The sequence below is a fragment of the Cydia fagiglandana genome, chromosome 13 (genome assembly GCF_963556715.1).
Source record: "Cydia fagiglandana chromosome 13, ilCydFagi1.1, whole genome shotgun sequence".
Taxonomy (NCBI): Eukaryota; Metazoa; Arthropoda; class Insecta; order Lepidoptera; family Tortricidae; genus Cydia; species Cydia fagiglandana.
The window spans coordinates 14,206,447-14,225,493 of record NC_085944.1 but is presented as its reverse complement, the minus strand read 5'-3'; the positions used below and the strand labels follow the sequence as shown (position 1 = coordinate 14,225,493).

The window sequence follows — 19,047 nt, the reverse complement described above, 5'->3', positions numbered from 1 at the left end:
AACTGAGCAACTATCATTTTAATACCTTTTTGCAAAAGTATTGTGGTGTCCGCGATATTCCAAGTGAATCAGTAATACGTAAAATTTATTTGGAAAAAGCCTATAAAATGACAATGCAAAATATAAGGAGTGAATTACGAGAGGCTGATAGTTTTTGGGTTTCTATTGACGAAACGCGTGACTGTTTGGGTCGAAAAATTGTACATTTTCTATTGATGCCTTTGAATTTAAACGCTGGTAACAGATTCTATTTAATAGCATCCAAGGTTTTGGAAACGGTAAATGGTGAAACTATTTATCAGTTTTATGAAAATACACTGAACTGGCTATGGACTGACTCTGCTGAAAATTACAAACGGAAAGTATTTATTTTTTCATCGGATTCTGCCAGTTACATGTTAAAGGCTGGAAAATTGTTGAAACGTGCATATTCTCAAATATTGCATGTAACTTGTTTCGCACATGGCCTTCATCGATTAAGTGAAGAAATACGTAATGGATTTTTAAATGCGGATAAGATGATTGCATATATAAAACAAATATTTTTAAAATCGGACTCTAGAGTTAAATATTTCAGAGAACAATGTCCTGGTTTAGCTTTACCACCTAAACCAACAGTTATTCGATGGGGGACTTGGATCGAAGCCGCATGTTACTATGCAGAATACTTTGAACAAATAAAAAGGGTGATAAATGGTTTAAAAAACGAATCTTCCGCGATTCGAAAGGTTAAGAAATTAATAAAAATCCGAAGTCTAAAAAAAGATTTCCTGTTCATCAAAAGATATTTCCAAGTCATTCCACAAAAAATTCTTGAACTACAAAAGACGAAGTTACACATAAAAGATTCATTTAAAATTATTAAAGACATACATACTGTTTTACGAAATATTCCCGGGAGTTTTAGATCTAGAGCTATATCAAAATTTCAATCAATATTTAATAGGAATCCTGATTACGTGACCGTGAAAGAAATTCATGAAAAAATTATCTCCGAGGCACAAGCATATTGGAAGAACAATATACCAATGTCAACGATTACATATGCCCCTATGACGTCCGTAGACTGTGAACGGACTTTTTCAACGCATAAATGGGTCCTCAATTCACGTCGTTATAGGCTCACAAAAGAAAATTTAGAAAAAGTAATGGTTATTCTATTTTACTGGCGAAAGTAATTTTAGGAATGTTAATAATTAAGTACTTTTTCTTTGGATATAAATTATGGTACAATAAATGTATAAAATATATTTTTTTACTTCTTCTTCTTCTTCCTCGCGTTATCCCGGCATTCTGCCGCGGCTCATGGGAGCCTGGGGTCCGCTTGACAACTAATCCCATGATTTGACGTAGGCACTAGTTTTACGAAAGCGACTGCCATCTGACCTCCCAACCCAGAGGGTAAACTAGGCCTTATTGGGATTAGTCCGGTTTCCTCACGATGTTTTCCTTCACCGAAAAGCGACTGGCAAATATCAAATGATATTTCGTACATAAGTTCCGAAAAACTCATTGGTACGAGCCGGGGTTTGAACCCGCGACCTCCAGATTGCAAGTCGCACGCTCTTACCGCTAGGCCACCAGCGCTTTTTTTACTAACATAAGGAAGTCTCTACTGTACGGAACAGGGTTATACCACCCAAATGACGGGCGTTTGTCCGATCCTTGCGGATGACCGAATTCAATAGTTTTATTTCCTGAGTAACTATCGCGGTAACCGTAGACAATATTTTGTATTACCTACCTGAATGTTCAGACGTGCTGCACATACTCGGGGTTGAGGAAGGAGAATCCCATGAACTCCGTCTGGTCGAGGTTCATCATGAACAGTTTGTCGGTGGGCGTCAGCTCGGTCTTCTCCGTCGTGAACTGCTTGTCGAAGTTGGACACGTCTTTGCGATGTTTCTGGAATGACAAGTAAGATCTCCATTTATTTTTAATGTTTTATGATCAAACATTAATTAAAATCTCCGTGGCTGTCATCCGAATGTCTACGCAGTCCTTGAATACTTCGGTCTTATTTGACGACCGGTCTGGCCTAGTGGATAGTGACCCTGCCTGCTAAGCCGATGGTCCTGGGTTCGAATCCCAGTAAGGGCATTTATTTGTGTGATGAACACTAATATTTGTTCCTGAGTCATGGGTGTTTACTATGTATATAAGTATGTATTTATCTATATAAGTATGTATATCGTCGCCTAGCACCCATAGTACAAGCTTTGCTTAGTTTGGGGCTAGATTGATCTGTGTAAGATGTCCCCTAATATTCATTTAAAAAAAATATTGCAAGGAAAGTGGATGGGAAAGGCCTGGACGTGGACGCAGTCCAATACTTTGGTCTGACCAGATCCGCACAGCTCTTGACTGGACAGTTCACATGGCTCTCCACATCCCCCAAGACAAAAACAGATGGAGAAAGATCGTAAGAGAGAAAGTGATACAAAAGGGATGTCACGACCCTCAATATTGAGGAATGTAAGGAGGAGGAAGAAGCATTAGTATTTAGAGTCGTGAGCAGACTAGCGCGTAGTATAGCATAGACTAGAAATCCTCTAGACGGAGTTTAGAGCAATTATTTCATGAAACCGATGCTGCAAAAAATACTGGGGTGCGTGGGACGAGGTGAGCGAGTCCCGTGCCATGATTGGTCCGTTCAAAGACACGGGCGTCACACAGACACTTTGACTCGAAAATGGAGTATAACTACCGTATATATATTTGTGGCAGAGCGCTACTATGCTCAGTCTGGACATTGAGTAAGTAAGACAAGAGTGCTCACTCCATACATCAGTTTTGGTCCCAGAAATATTAGTTTTTCCATTACTATATTTCTCTATGGTCTGGAGGATGTCTTGTCTGTGTTGTATAGGGTCGGTTGTAAAGCTACTCACGATCTTAGGCTTGAAGGGCGGCTGCACGTCGCGCGCCTCGATGCGCGCCCAGTCGATGCGGTGGAAGAACGGGTGCGTGCGAATATTCTCATCATTGGGGTCATAGTCAAGCCGCTTCCGAGGGTTTTCCATCAGGAAAGAGAGGAGGCGGTGCTTCTACACGATCAAAGTCGTGAGCAGAGACTAGCGTAGTCTGTGTATACTTATAGGGTCGGTTGTAAAGCTACTCACAATCTTAGGCTTGAAGGGCGGCTGCACGTCGCGCGCCTCGATGCGCGCCCAGTCGATGCGGCGGAAGAACGGGTGCGTGCGCACGTCTTCCTCGCCCTTGGGGCCGCAGCCGAGCCGCTTTTGCGGGTTCTTCATTAGGAACGTCTTGCACGCGTCCTTGGCTTCCTGCAGGGATAGCACATGATGAGAATTTGTATTTAGTAAATTCATTGTTTTTTTTTTCATGGGACTGTTAACGCGCCGCATAACCCCCATTATGCTGGAGTACCACATCCTATGTCGGTCAAAGTCCATCGGACTTGGCCGGGTAGCATAGCTAGGCTGTTCGACCATTCCCCCATCTACCAATCGGGGGACGCTCTTCCAGGCCGTGTGGCCCAGCGGCCGGGAGATGACACAGGCTCGAGACAACTGGCGTGTATTACTCGTGTCGGAGGCCAAGACACATTTTGGGTCGCTGCGCCATTAAGTAAGTAAATTCACTGTTAAGAGTTTCTGCAGCTCTAATGCTCTAAATGTTGATTGAATGATGGTTTTGTATTTTAACTAAATAAAACACAATACCAGCTATTGCAAATTTTACCCAAAAAGGTTGAAAAATAATACTTTCGAAATTTTCTCAAGCTCACAGTATAATAACATGTATATAAAAATAGCATGACCGGAAAAGTCATGTTGCAGTTGGATTAGCCCGGTTTGGGAAAATAATACGAGTTATCATTATGATTATGCTTTCGTAGGAAGAAGGATTTTCGAGCGGGTAATCGATATCAACGAATTTACTGATCCCTACTGGTATAATGGCGACCAAATGGCGAGTCAAACGCTACAGAATCAGTCTAAAACGTGTCATCGAGATCCGTAATAAAGGCGCGTAATCTTACACTGGTTTTTTGAGCGTTGGACTAACTAGCCCACGCTCAGGTGCCAATTAGAATTTATATGACCCTTTTTTGCAGATAATGGCACATGCGGTTTTACTTAACAATAGACAAAAGATTAGCCGCTCCGGGCCACTTACGAATCGAACGACTATAACTCGTGTTAACCCTGAGTTAACCTTCAAGGCCATGTATCTCACCTTGCTGAGTGTCTTGGGGTACGACACGCTATTATCAGTGATGGCAGCGAACAGTTCCTCCTCATCTTCGCCATCAAACGGCGGCTGTCCCACCAGCATCTCGTACAGCAGCACGCCGTACGCCCACCAGTCCACGGACTTCCCGTACGGTTGGTAGAGGATGATCTCTGGCGCGATGTAGTCCGGGGTTCCGCAGAAGGTCTTGGTGGTCTTGTCGCCGTTGATGCCTGAAATATGGCTTTTGTAAATAGACTTGGTGATGTTTGATTAGAGATCATTCAATAGTATTGTAGCGCCTAGAGTTCCGGGCATGGAAAAGCAGATTCTACTTAAGAAAGCCGGTAGAAATTTGGTTTCGTAGTTAATTTCGTTTCTAAAACTCTAACAGCAACCTAAGTTTGTAACAAATTTTAAAAATAGTAGACCATTTTTCTCGTTTTCCATACATCGAAAGGGCCTCTAACGTTACATCGTGACGTCACGATGTAATGCCATTTTGTTAGAAGCGTTTCGTGAGTAAAGCGCGGGTGCCAGACTTTGATCATCATTTGTGACTTTTCTATTGCTTTAAGGCAATGGGATCCCATACAGACATTTGATCCTAAAAACAATCCTGATCGATTGATACCATTCATAAAAAAACAGGCCAAGTGCGAGTCGGACTCGCGTTTCTAGGGTTCCGTACATAAGTCCGAGTCCGACTCACGCTTGACTGCACATTTCTAATAGGTTTTCCTGTCATCTATAGGTAAAAAGAAGAAAATTTTTAGACTCGGTAGTTTCGGAGATAAAGGGGGGATGAGGGGAAATGGCCATTTTTTGGTTATTTTATTAAGTAACTTTTTGTATTTAAAAAAATATATAAAAATAACATGTCCATCTTTGGGTCACTAATTTACATATGTGTAACATTTCAACTTAATTGGTCCAGTAGTTTCCGAGAAAATAGGGTGTGACAGACGGACAGACAGACGCACGAGTGATCCTATAAGGGTTCCGTTTTTTTCCTTTGGAGGTACGGAACCCTAAAAATGTCAAATACCCTTTATACCATATACTTACGGCACGTATTGATGGCTGCCACTCACCTTCCTTGCACATGCCGAAGTCAGCGATCTTGATGTGGCCATCTTGATCCAGGAGTACGTTATCCAGCTTCAGGTCGCGGTACACAATCCCGCGGGAATGCAGGAAGAACAGCCCTATTGCTATCTCCGCTGCGTAGAACCTGCAATTACGAAGATTATGGACCTCTTTGAATAATTTTACGGTTTAGACTCACTTGTTTTTAGTCTGTCGGCGAGCCGCACTAGCCGCAGTACGCGATACACGGCCGTCGTGAACGCTGCTCGCGCTGTTAGTGATTGAGAAAGGAGACCTAAGCTCATCGAAACATGTCGCGCGAGTGACTAAAAACAAGTGAGTCTAAACCGTAAAATTATTCAATGATAGTATGTCTCACAAAAGTTTAAATTCGATTATGGACCTCGATTATAGTTCGTAGCAGGTGTGGCTCACTCCGCGATTTTGTCGCTTTGCAACAGGTACAAGTACGTCCCACACCAATTTTGGCTAGCCATAAGCCGCGCGTGGCGCTGTCGCCACCTAGCGGTCATATCTGTCCTAATCGTAAAAGACGCGTTTTTTTAGAGAGTGAATGTTCTGTGTTTTGTATACTCTTATTTATTCTACTATGGTCGTAGGCAAGTCTCGAGCCAGTTTTTTCTTCATACAAAAATACCGGTATTATTACGTTCTTGGTTTATTATTTAATATTGAATTGCACATTAGATCTAATAATACGAAGTTGTTACCTAAATACATGATTTCCCACGTAAACCAAAAAAATATTAAAAATATTGGGCTATATTTTGGGATTTATATAAATATAAACCGGTGTTCCAAGCCTTGGTCGTAGGAAGGTAAGTCATTCATTATATTTGCGCTACCCAAATTTGGTTGTCTGGAAGAGATAGCTTTTTAGCGATGAGACTGCCTGTTGCTTACCTTTAAAACGTTAGTTTAAGTTAGGCTCATGTTTGAAACTTTTATTTCATAAGATGTTATGTACAGCATGAAAGTAAATAAAGTACTTGATATATACTACTTATTTTATATTATATTGTTATTAATAAAATACAGAGGTATTCTTAATAACTGTTCCGTGAACAAAGTTTTGTACTAAACTATAACGTATCTAGAATGGATCTAGTACGTGTCGCCTCTTGTGAATATCTTGAAGTTCGAATACGGCAGTATATTGATGAAATATCAGAGTATACCGTACACCTAAACCAGGTTTCATTAATCCAGATGCTGTTGAACTATCAGATGTAAATTGTCTATTAAAGTTGTGTACAAGTTATGCACAGCTCGCTCTCAGGCTTGCTTCATTACGGGTCCCAACTCGTCCCAAGTTTCGTGCGCGGTTTATCAAATAGAAGAGATATATGAGAAGCGTGTTCTATATGTTGATAATTTAATAAGTAATATTTCTTTTTGCAAGTCTGATATAGTGAAGTAATTAACCTCTTTTTAGATCACAGTTTTTATGGCTACAGCCTGCGGTGGCCTTAGGTATGGTCTTTAAAATTTATGTTGTGTTCTTCGATACAATCTAATACTGCAAGCAAAAGTGCAGGTGAAGAAAATCACTATGTAAGTTTAAGTATCTGCCTGCTAACCTGCTAAATGCTAATATTATACCTATCAATGATACAATCAAGTAACCAATCATAAATCTTTTAACAAAATATTCTCACTTCTACGCATAGATGTAAGTAAATTGAGGTAGATATGGTACCAGGCGCACGATCGTGAGCCATTAAATATAGGTTCCGGAACCTATATTTAGTTAGTCGTATGGGTGATGCCAAGTTGTCAAAATCGTTGGATCAAATTTTAGTTTTGTCAACTATGAACGTCACACGTCTACATAAATAAAAGGTCATTGCTTCTACGTGTGTCTTCGTTTATGACTTATACAAAAAAACATAAGTATTGGATTTTTCATTCCACTCCGCTAATAACATCGTGCGTAGGCAGATAGGTAGGGAGGTAGGGAGGTAGGTAGGTAGTCAGGTAGGCAGATGCGCGCTTCACCGTACATGATATTAAATCGGAATACAGGTAGATAATGATTGCCGTGGCACCCACGTTTCCGCATAGGACAGATCTCATTAAGATCTCGTCTCGAGGCGTATTCAAACTTTATAAATCGTATTTTGATTTGGTATCGATTTCAAATTAATCGCAGTGCAGTTGACATAAATGTATAACTAAAAGTTTCCAATAAGGGAAATGCTGTAACACAAGTTTGAAATAAGGAGATTGACCCTTTCCGCAAAAAACGGCAAAACAATCACGTTTGTTGTATGAGAGCCCCACTTAATTCGGTTTTTAGTATTTGTTGTTATAGCGGCAATACAAACACATCATATGTGAAAATTTAAACTGCTTAGCTATCACGGTTCATGAGATACAGCCTAGTGACAAACAGATAGACGGACAGACAGACAGACAGACGGACAGTGGAGGACAGGAGTCTTAGTAATAGTTTCCGTTTTTACCCTTTGGGTACGGACCCTAAAATGGGTTTGGCAGACTACTGTAACTTTGCGAATAACGTCAAATCGAAAACAAATCAAGATCCAATTTTAAAAGTTCGAATGTCGCTCTAGGCAGAGATATTGTGTCAAACCCGTGATTGATGTCAGTCAGTAATGAAGGAAATGCCACTGGGAGTCATTTTGTTTTTATTCCACTTTCAGGCGGGCTTAGGATTTGATGAAAGGGGGATTTGATTAATTTGAACAAGCAAATTTAGATACATTCGGGATTTAGGGGTTGGTTCCATAATAAAAGTAGCTCAGTTTAGCGAGTAGAATCGAGCCCTGGATTTAAAGCCCGATGGTCAGTAACACCCTGTATATAGTACAATACTTACACAGCAACGGGTTCCTTGAATTTCCCACACTGTTGTATCTGGAACATCAGATCCCCTCCGTTCACATACTCCATCACGAAATACAAGCGATCCTGAAATATATATACCAAGTATATATGTGATGTTATCTATGAAAAGGGACCTTATTGTCGATGGCGCTTACGACATTATTAACGATGCTCCGATATAAAAACAATGCCGCGCGACGAAGTGCGGCGTAAGCGCCATCGACAATAAGGTCCCTTTTCATAGATAATGCCCCATATAAGCATAATTTATAACTATTCTAACTCAACTTATATTAAATATATTAAATGCAAATGATTGCATGCAAATATACCTACTTAAGAGCCCATCAACGTCCACACTAGCGCCCATGCGTCCAAAGTTAAAACGGCCGTTTTTGTTTTGAGTTCATAGACCGATAAATCCAGCAACATAAAAACTAGTTTGATGTATTCAAGAGGTACTTAAATACAAAATACAGTACGTAGCGGCCCCCTCTTCTAAATATATTTCGTTAAATTTAAATAATCACGATTAATTAGCAGTGGCTCTTAACTAAACAAGAAAATTAATAATTTATAATAATCAATACAGTTATTGGAATCGATCTCATTCATATCTTTGTCTATCTGTCAGCTCTAAATCTAAATCCCAAAATATTTTTTAGCTCAATAGTGGGACCGGATTTTTGCACTAAAAGTTTTGATAATTCTAAAGTTGAAAAAGTGATACTTATCTGATATAGGACATATTTTTAAGCATATATGCTATATATGATGAAAAGTTAGAACGAGCGTTAGATATAAATTAGGTATTTATATATTTTTAGTAAAGATTTTTTAATATTGAATTAAAGTGCAATGTTTAAGTTCCATTGTTTATAATATGTATGACGCTTTATAATGTAAAATTATTAGAATTTTTTTTAACGTGCTTCTTTGTCAAACTACAATTAGCTTATTATTTTGTCGATATTGAATTAAAGTTTAATAAATCCACAACAACATATCTAAATTTATAAGTTAATAGGCAAGCTAAAAAGCTAGAAGAATAAGATATATGCTTTAGAATTAATATACGTTTTTTGTCCTACAAGATCTAATATTGAATTAGAGTCTGTAAAAATAAGTCTATTACTATAAAATAATATACGCAGCCATATTATGGAAAGTAAGAAATTTCTGTGTGTAGCTTGCATTGTAATAGTAAAATCTAGTTAAAAAGGCGCGAAATTCATACATACGCCGCGCTGGTCCGTCAGTCGCCGGCGCGGCGCTCGAGAGCCTATCATAGCCTACCTATACCTCGCCCCTCGCCCCACCTCCCGCTCAGTAACACTGTCTGTCTTTTCTTATCATTCATTTGTTTGTTTACCGTGCACATATATAAATTAGATGCGGACATTACGTGAAATTAAAATATCTTATTAAGTAAAAATACCTACAGCTGGTCAATCAGATCTTGTCAGTAGAAAGAGGCGGCAAATTTGAAAAATGTAGGTGCGAAGGGATATCGTTCCATAGAAAATTTTAATTTCGCGCCTTTTTTTAGTGACAAGATTTGCTTGACCAGCTATATTTCATTATCTTGACTAATATTGTAATAAAAATGTACAAGATATTCACAACTATTTTTTACTATACATAGTTTGTCAAAGGACTGTCTCATTTCAAACATAGACAGGGAGAATCATCATACTATCTTTGACTTACACTAGTACTAGCACCCAAAAGAAAAGGATGAATATAGTTTTTTGTTTTTATTTACTGACAAATTGGTTTGACCAACTATACCTATTTCTGGTTCCTATTGTCATGTCCTGTCCTATTCAACGTCAATATCATAATATGTATATTATAAACCAACTGATCAATTCAATATTACACGGTATACATCCTGAATATACAATAAGGTAAGTGGCCTCACTTACCTTATTGTATATTCCGTGTGGGCCGTATATGCCTATATACAGCCCACCTTAAATTAAAATGGTTTTTTTTTAATAAACAGGATATGAAGTATGAAAAACTCACTCAAATAGGTTTCTCATTTATTTAAGTTTCTTCATTATACCAAAATAGTTATAAAAATATTACGATACTCTTGGAAAATATACCTTTTATAAAAGTCCTATTATGGGCCTTATTGAACACTACCAGTGTATTACTTAATCCCGCAAAAAATAATCATTTTGACAGTAGGTAATAACAGATTTTATTGTTTTTAACTTAAGACTTATACATATACAAATAACAATATTTGATACTTCATAACAGGAGGATTTATTTATAATAAGTGAAAATAATTATTTTGGGTCTTAATAACTAAAGATATAAAAATTGTCTAGTTTACGCGAAAATAGTAGGTAACTAAACATAAATCTTTATTAGTTACAGTAGTCTCATCTTTTAACATCTGGGGGCACGGCAGTGCCCCCGCCAAGACGAGAAAAGCGCAAGGGCACTATCTACCTTTTCTCGAAGCGCTTCGTCGTTTTTTGGAACCCTCATAACTTGGGGTTGGATTATACCAGATAAACAAAGTTCTCGGACTTATTAAGCATATCAATTGCATAGCTCTTATACTTTAGATTTTATTCATATCTAAAAACTTCGATTTCGTCACTGACTCACTCACTTGATGATCATCAATACCGGGTACTTCCTGAAGTCCTCTAAGAAGCTGAAATTTGGTATGTAAGATAGTTTTAGTACACAAACAACAAATAAATTCAAAAAAAAATTATCCCTAAGGGGATGAAGATGGGGTTTAATTTTGTATGGGAAATCAATAATCGCTGAACCGATTTAGTTGAAATTTGGTATGTAGATAGGTATTGTCATGGGGAAGGATATAGAATAGATTTCAACCTCAAAGTTTACCCTTACGGGGTGAAGGCAGATTTCAACCCCAAAGTTTACCCTTACGGGGTGAAGGGTTATATGGGGAATCAGTAAGAAGTACATTGTGTAACAGATGCCCCCATATACTTATTTCAGGATTTTTAATAGTAAATCACCCCCAACCCTTTAAATTAGGGGATGGAAGATTGTCATAAACAACTTACAAAAAGAAGTGAAATCCCATCAAAAACATTTTGATGTACAATGTTGCCCAAACGAAACCATAAGGCTCGCACTGTCAAAAAGTTATCAGATCTCTTGCCAAGCTTCTAACTCTACAAGCCCTCTAACTTTACTAGCTCTACACCAAAAGTGTGTGGCTTGGCCGTTTCGTTTCTACAAGAACTATTGTATGTAAGTATAATACAAAAACCGCCCAAATGCGAGTCGCACTCGCGTTCCAAGGGTTCTGTACATTACACAATTTTTAACAATATATTTTTTTAAGAGAAAAGTGAGTAGTCTTTAAAAAACCCGTAGGTATCGGAAAACTAGGTACTTAAGTCCGACTCACGCTTGACTGCACATTTCTAATAGGTTTTCCTGTCATCTATAGGAAGAGAGCTAATATGTGTATTTTTTTCATAATTTTAGACCCAGTAGTTTCGGAGATAAGGGGGGAGGGGGGAATGGTCATTTTTTGCGTATTTTCTTAAATAACTTCTAAACTATTTATTTTAAAATTATGAAAAAATATATCTGAGATTCTTACAATGAGCCCCTTCGTTTGATATATATATATTTTTAATTTATTGAACAATAAGCTAAATAAAGTACATTATTATTACAAGACCCATCGTGGGCAAAACCTTGAGGAGGTTTGTATGCCGATGGGGAGTTCGAGAAAATAACATGACAATATACATATCTATCTTATACTAATTAAAATTCTAACAAAATTCTCTTATATTAATTCATATTCTAATTCTCTTATATTAATTATAACAAGATATAGTTTTTTTTTCTTCTATTTATCATTCATCTCAAAAGTGACCCCTTTATTTGAATTTCTATTATTTACTTTACGTGTATGTCCTTGGGCTAGAGACTTACATGTGTATACCAAATTTCAACTTATTGGTGCAGTAGTTGCGGAGCAAATAGGCTGTGACAGACGGACAGCCAGACACACGAGTGATCCTATAAGGGTTCAGTATTTTTCCTTTTGAGGTACGGAACCCTAAAAATAATGAATTTAATAAATTTTTCACCTTAAGTATGCCCATGTGGCGGTAGCGAAACAGCCAAGCCACATATTTTGACTAAGGTGTAGAGTTAGTGAAGTTAGGGCTTGTAGAGTTTGAAGCTTGGCTCGACAAGAGATCTGACAACTTTTTGACAGTGCGAGTCTTATGGTTTCGTCTTAGCAACAAAATTTACATGAAAATGTGTTTGGTGGGATATTTTTTTACAGTAAAAATATTTATTCGTAACAGTAAGTATTATCTTTTAACATAATTTTTACAGTACATCTGGTGCTACATTACGACCGGTGCTATAATAAGCACGTTAAAACACTCCCTTTGACCGTGTTTTAAAATTCGTCACTCGTTGCAAAATATCTATTTTTCGCAATTCTATCGTAAAAGAAAAGAAAACTAACGAAGAGGTTTTACGCATACGAGGGCCGCACTGAAAGTTTTGCGTAACTTTTGAATAAAATCATTTATAACCATAATAATACATTTATTGCTTCTCAAAATGTTTCCCTTTACATTCTATGCACATATTCACTCGCTCAGACCATTTTTGGAAGCATGAGGCCCAATCACTTGACTGCATGTTTTCGACGTGGTGATGAAACGTAGTAACTGCCTTATCCGGGGTCTTAAATGTCAAACCCCAAATTAAATCCTTAATTTTGGGAAATAGATAGAAGTCACAGGGTGCAATGTCTGGATTATAATCCGTATAAGAGACATTTTCCACGTTTTCGTAATTAAAAAATGTTTTTGCCTTTATTGCGGTATCGGTGGACGCATTATTATGACGCAGGAGGATGCGGCTTCTCGGTCGTCTCTCGCGGTCTTTTTCAATGACTGCGGGCACACAAATGGTAGTGTACTACTCAGTATTTAACGTTCTTTTATTATTTAAAAGTACGGTACAAAAAAGTCGCGTTTAAAAAAAACAGACGATCAAAATGTTTGGCAACGCTTTTGGCTTGTTGAACTTCTATGGGCCTCCTGTCACCTTCGAAAGACCCATTGACTGGACTAATGCCTTTTTTCCGGATCGTAGCAGTAAATCCAGATTTCATCTCCTCTAACGATGTTATATACAGCATTTGAACTTTCTTGCTTGTACTTACGCAGCATTTCTCGGCACCAGTCAAAAAGTACCTGTTTTTGGACTGAAGTTAATTCGTGAGGAATCCAAAGACAACAAGGCTTCCCGACTTTTAAATATTCTTGTAAAATCTTTTGTATTTGTCTCATACCTATCCCTAATTGTCCTCAAATTTCGTCATAGGTGATTCGTGGGTTTTCTTCAATGAGTCGTCTCACAGTAGCCACGTTTCCTTGAATGATCGCCGTGGACGGTCGACCTTCACGAAAATAATTATCTAGAATAATACTGTCTCTACTAAATTCACCATACCAACGCCTCACGATGCTCAGATGTGGTGCTTCAATCCCAAAAGCATTTTGAAGGCAAGCACTACACTCTTGCGGAGTAAGCGAACTTTTAAAATCATAACAAAATCATAGCTCTAAAAATATTTTCGCGTTAAAGCCACGTTCAACGCACTGACTTACTTTGACAAGCCATTAAAAACAAAAGACGATCGATTTGTCGCCAACATTTGTCACATTCCATAATCAAAAGCCTGTATTTTTTTAAAATATACAATTCATAATTTAAATGTTTACCAGTGGCCAGTAGTGCAAAACATTCAGTGTGGCCTATGTAGTAGGAGAGAGGAGGAGTTTGTTAAGAACTATAGACAATAGAAGAGGAAGGATGCTTGGGCACCTGATACGACACGACGAATTTATCAAAAATATCATAGAAGGGAAAGTTGAAGCAAACAGGAAGAGGGGAAGACCAAGGAGAGCGTACATGGATCAAATAAAGGAAAAGATCAAAGTCGTGTCGTATCGGGCTGTCAAAGAGAAGGCGGAGGACCGCCAAACATGGAAATTGCTCCACCGACAAGAGTCATACTCTTAAATATATGATGATGATCGTAAATACCTACCTATGTATTAACAAAAAAAAGTCACTTGTAATTAGTTACTGCCTTTAAAAAGTATAAGTGCCTCAATGTTATTAGACTTTTTGATTCTTTAAAACGTCTTTAGGTCAATAAAGCACGTGAAAAATTATTAGAGTTAGACCAAGAAAAGTCTGCAGCAATTTTGACAGCCCACGCAGTGCAAGTGTTATTTATAAGTCATAATTTCATAGAAGTTTCTTCAAATCGACCTTATTAATAAGAGATTAAAAATATTGAAAATTATCTTAAAATATTTTAATCTAATATTTCATCTCATACGTTCAATAAGGCCCGGGACTAGACCTTTTTACCTGCACTGACAGTGGGCCTTCTTAGCAACAAGTACAAATTCAGAATAATTGGGAATAATAGGGAGCAACTGCTATTTTTGAATGCTGGGCCTTGTTACCCGCCGGGCCTCATATGCCTGCACCTCATCTACCTTATTTATTTGTTTTACAAGGGGAAAAGTTGTTGATTAACCGCTCGTGCTAATATTGATACCCAAACAAGCGAAACATTTTTTTTTATTAAATAGGAGGCAAACGAGCAGACGGATCATCTGGTGGTTAGCGATTACCGCCACCCATGGACACCCGCAACACCAGAAGGGTTGCAAGCGCGTTGCCGACCTTTAAGATGGGGGTCTTTGAAGGTTTGAAGGTCGTATCGGACAGTTCATTCCACAGTTTGGCTGTTCGAGGCATTCACAAATTCAAACATTCTAAAATTGAACCACGAGCGTAGTTAGTGGTTCGTAAAGTTGAACCTTGAGCGTAGTGAAGGTTTCAAGGGACGAAGGTTAAATAAAATTTTCACCACATCAGCTCGTAAAGGCCCTCTTGATTGTTCGTAACGGATAAGAAAAGTGGCATTTAATTTGATGCAAATTTTGAGTTGTTACCGTAGGTAAATTGGATCAGTTGGTTGGTAATATTGACTTTAAAATGATAAATATTGAATAACGTCAGTTTGAAATTGATTTTATGATAAAGTAAATATTATCGGAGATGATCGCTCTTAAAAAATATATGTCGCTAGTCATTTATAACCTAAAAGCGCCAAATTACGCAAAATTATATTGAAATGACACCTGTGTATTGAATTTGAAGAATACTTTAACAAGGGTAGTTATCTGTATGACAATGCACCTAAAATAATTTTCAAGTGTATCTATTATTTCTGTACTTAACACGATAACGAATTCTACGTAAACGAAACCGCGGGCAATCCCTAGTACATATAGAAATAAATAAGGGAAGGTAAGTTTCCATTAGTGTACTGTGTAAAATAACTATTTACCATTGATAATAATTTTATAAACGCTTTGCGTATTTTTAAGGGCACCGCGCTAACCGCTAGCCCGCGACCGTCGATCGCTGCCTCCTGCCACGGCGCACAGCGCGGCGCGCGCAAACGCCGCGCGTTTGAAATGTAACTTAATATAAGCTCGGAATGCATACTTACGTATCAGTATTTAGTGTCGCCGTGATTTTATATTTCTAATCTTTTGTGTGAGAAGTAAGATCTTTATTATGACCGTGTAATATTAACTCTACAAACTTTAATTCAATATTGGCTATACTGCTTAACGAGAAATCAATATCTAGACAAGCACATTGTCTACATTTCTAACTTTTTACATGTATACTAAGTTGATAGATAATATCGTAATTTTGCAATATCAGCTACTCTAATTCTGTATTTTCATAATAATTCCTGTTTTTACGTTCACCAGAAAGCAGCTGTTCCAGATTTCTAAAAACCGAATAGTGTGAATAAATTAAAGTGTTATTGAATATGTTAAAGTTTTTTGTAACTTTAATTTTATATTTACATAGTTATTTAGCAAAAATTAAAAATTTAAATATGGCCGAACGCTCCACCTAAAATTTTCTAACTTTTTACATGAATGTTATTTAACATGCTTACAATAACATATCAAAAAAGAAAAAACTTTAATGTTATCAAAACCCATTTTTGTTCCACCGCTGGTCTATTTATAGATCTGCTTTCATTTTACTCTAGATTATGTGTAGTGTAGGTATACAGATGTACATATACTGTAGACGTCGGTATTAAAATACTTATGTGTGAAAGTTCTTCCTATAATCACTGTGTAGGCATTCAGAGAAATGTTAGTGGGCATAATTACTTTTAGTTTACTACTCCCTATTTAGGTACTTAACATTATTAATTAAAGTGAGTTAATAATCGTCATGTAAAATATAAGTTTGACGTTGTTAACTCAAAAGCAGATGAGATACGAACTCTAATTAAATAAGTTTTTGTTTAACATAATTATAATGGTATACGTGACTGTTTTCGAGGTACAAAGTTTTAATTAATTCGTATTTTCTTAAAAAAAAAACTATTTAAGTAAATACGTCGTTTGAAAAGCGATGTTTAAATTACATAATTTAGTCTTTTGAATACGAAATATCGCGTAGACACAATATGTACCTACCTCGCTTAAAACATCAGTAGTTGCCTTAAAACGAATTTTAATTCTTTTAATTTTTTCTAATACGAACTACGTTACGTAGGTATTACCTACCTACGCAATTTTTCTTTCAGTACCTACAAACTTTCGCATAAATGTAAGTATATATATAAAATGCCTTCAAACATTTTAACAAAATATACACTACATTCCTTTAAAATACAGTCTCAAAATAAAGACTCCGCAAGTAATTAGTTGTAACTAAGTTGCCGGCCTAATTACCAAAGTTTATCCATAAATTATGTTCCGCAAAAAATATGTTCAGCCCAAGAGCGCTGAAACTTGGAGGACGATTCCGTTTAAACAATTCGATATGGTTTATTCTCATTTTGATACGACCTTCGACGAGTCGGGTCATGATATCTATACTCTGTATCTTTAGGTATATAAAAGTCAATAAATAAAAGTCAACAAACAATTTGTTTAAATTAAATTATGAACTCAAAACAAAAACGGCCGTTTTAACTTACAAACGCATAGATTGACCAATCCACCGACATAAAAACTAGTTTGATGTATTCAAAAGGTACTGAAATACAAAATACAGTACGTAGCGGCCTCCTTTTTTAAATATCTTTCGTTAAATTTAAATAACCACGAATATTTAGAAGTGGCGCTAGTGTGCACGTTGGTGGGTTCTTCACCAACCAAATACAAAAGCGCCTGTCACTGAACGACCTGACTTAATGTTTTCATCTACCCTCAACTGGCTTAAGGAGCCAATTGAGGGTAGATTTTGTTTACTTTTATTTAAATACCTAAAGATACAGACAATAAGTGCTAGCGAGATGTCTAAAAAGACGACTCCCGCTAGCATTTCGTGCCAATCAGCGTGAGCCGTTAAGGCTGACACTAGCCAAGTTCGTATCAATATAAGACGAAAACCACATCCAATTTGTAAAATAGAATCGGCTACTTGCCCCCGACTCGGACAAGTAACTGTCTAAAAGGACTTAGCATTCATGCCTTGAATAGGAACAGCCTTCAGATCCTTTGTGAAGGATATCATGAGGAGTTGACAGTTAAATTGAATTAGTACAAACGATCGTTCGTCTGAGACGACTTGGAATAATCAATTCGTACTTTGTCATTCTTTTCAATGAGAATACCTAACGGACTGTATAAGATACGACTCTGATGTGAATTGTCAGTCTTGCGCTCGAATAAGATTTTATTTAAACTTCCTATGGGAAATAATCGTTATATTCAACTGGTCTAATTTTAGAGATTTATACAGTGTGGAAAGATAAGTCGGGCCCTGGAGGGAAACTACCTTAAATCCTTAAGCTGGCTCATTTCACTTAAAGGAGACATTCCTTTATTTTTAAAAAGAAACAAAACTGCATTCATAGAATTTTTCTTTTTTTCTTCAATTTGCTTGTCTAAAAAAATCTTGAGTACTAAATATTAGATTTTATGGATATTTTGTACGAGAGACGAGTGTAAGACCTAATGTTTCTTGGAGAAATATTATCATTAACATTAACTGTATCGACTAGTAGAATAAAATTGCGTTTTTTTATTTTTTGGAATTTTTAGTCGGTTCGAGTCCCGGGCGAGGAAAGCGAGTTTTAGAAAATCTTTGAATGCAGTTCTGTTTCGTTTTAAAAATAAAGGAATGCCTCCTTTAAGTAAAATAAGCCTGCTTAAGGATTTAAGGTAGTTTCCCTCCAGGGCCCGACTTATCTTTCCACACTGTATATTTCTAAAGTATGCCTCTAGAACGCTGTGTGGCAAAGGTTTAGAGATGTGTTAGCACTTTACAGGCTAACAGTCTCCAACAGATTTATATCAGAGCAGAAAAGTTGCTCTAAAATCTCTAACACGCACTTTAAAGCCTTGAAAACAGAGGCAAATTTCGATATTTATCTTCGATATTTTTTGTAATAGCCTTTATTGCTGATACTAAACATAAATACAAAATACAACATATTTTTACATACTTAAAATCTTATTAACTATTAGCACATCGGTTTTCTGGTTTAGTGGTCAGCGTGTCAAGTAACACATAGGCCTCTTCCAGCTTCCTCCATTCTGTTTTGTCAGCTGCTTTCGTGGGCCATTCTACTCCTCCGATTTTTTTAATGTCATCTCCCCACCTTTTGAATTGGCCGCCTTGTTTCCTTTTGCCATCCTTATCTTCGATATAATGTAGACTGTACATAGTGATATTGGTGATACCGCTAGCATGCGTTACTACCAAAACCCGGACGACGGGAGCAAAAATGCACTTTTCACAGTGCTAACTTAAATATCAACTCTTCTA

General features: G+C 37.2%; 1 protein-coding gene across 1 annotated transcript in view; it reads right to left on the bottom strand.

Moving 5' to 3' along the window:
* LOC134670330 (protein kinase C, brain isozyme) overlaps positions 1-19,047 on the bottom strand; it is a 318,426-nt gene that overhangs the window by 10,109 nt on the left and 289,270 nt on the right. Inside the window, exons 9-13 of the mRNA XM_063528130.1 lie at positions 8,150-8,241; positions 5,292-5,431; positions 4,204-4,430; positions 3,123-3,287; positions 1,745-1,905 (exon numbers count right to left, since the gene is read on the bottom strand). Of these exons, the coding sequence (XP_063384200.1) occupies positions 1,753-1,905; positions 3,123-3,287; positions 4,204-4,430; positions 5,292-5,431; positions 8,150-8,241 (777 nt within the window). The 3' untranslated portion in view covers positions 1,745-1,752. The remainder of the gene's footprint in view (positions 1-1,744; positions 1,906-3,122; positions 3,288-4,203; positions 4,431-5,291; positions 5,432-8,149; positions 8,242-19,047) is intronic.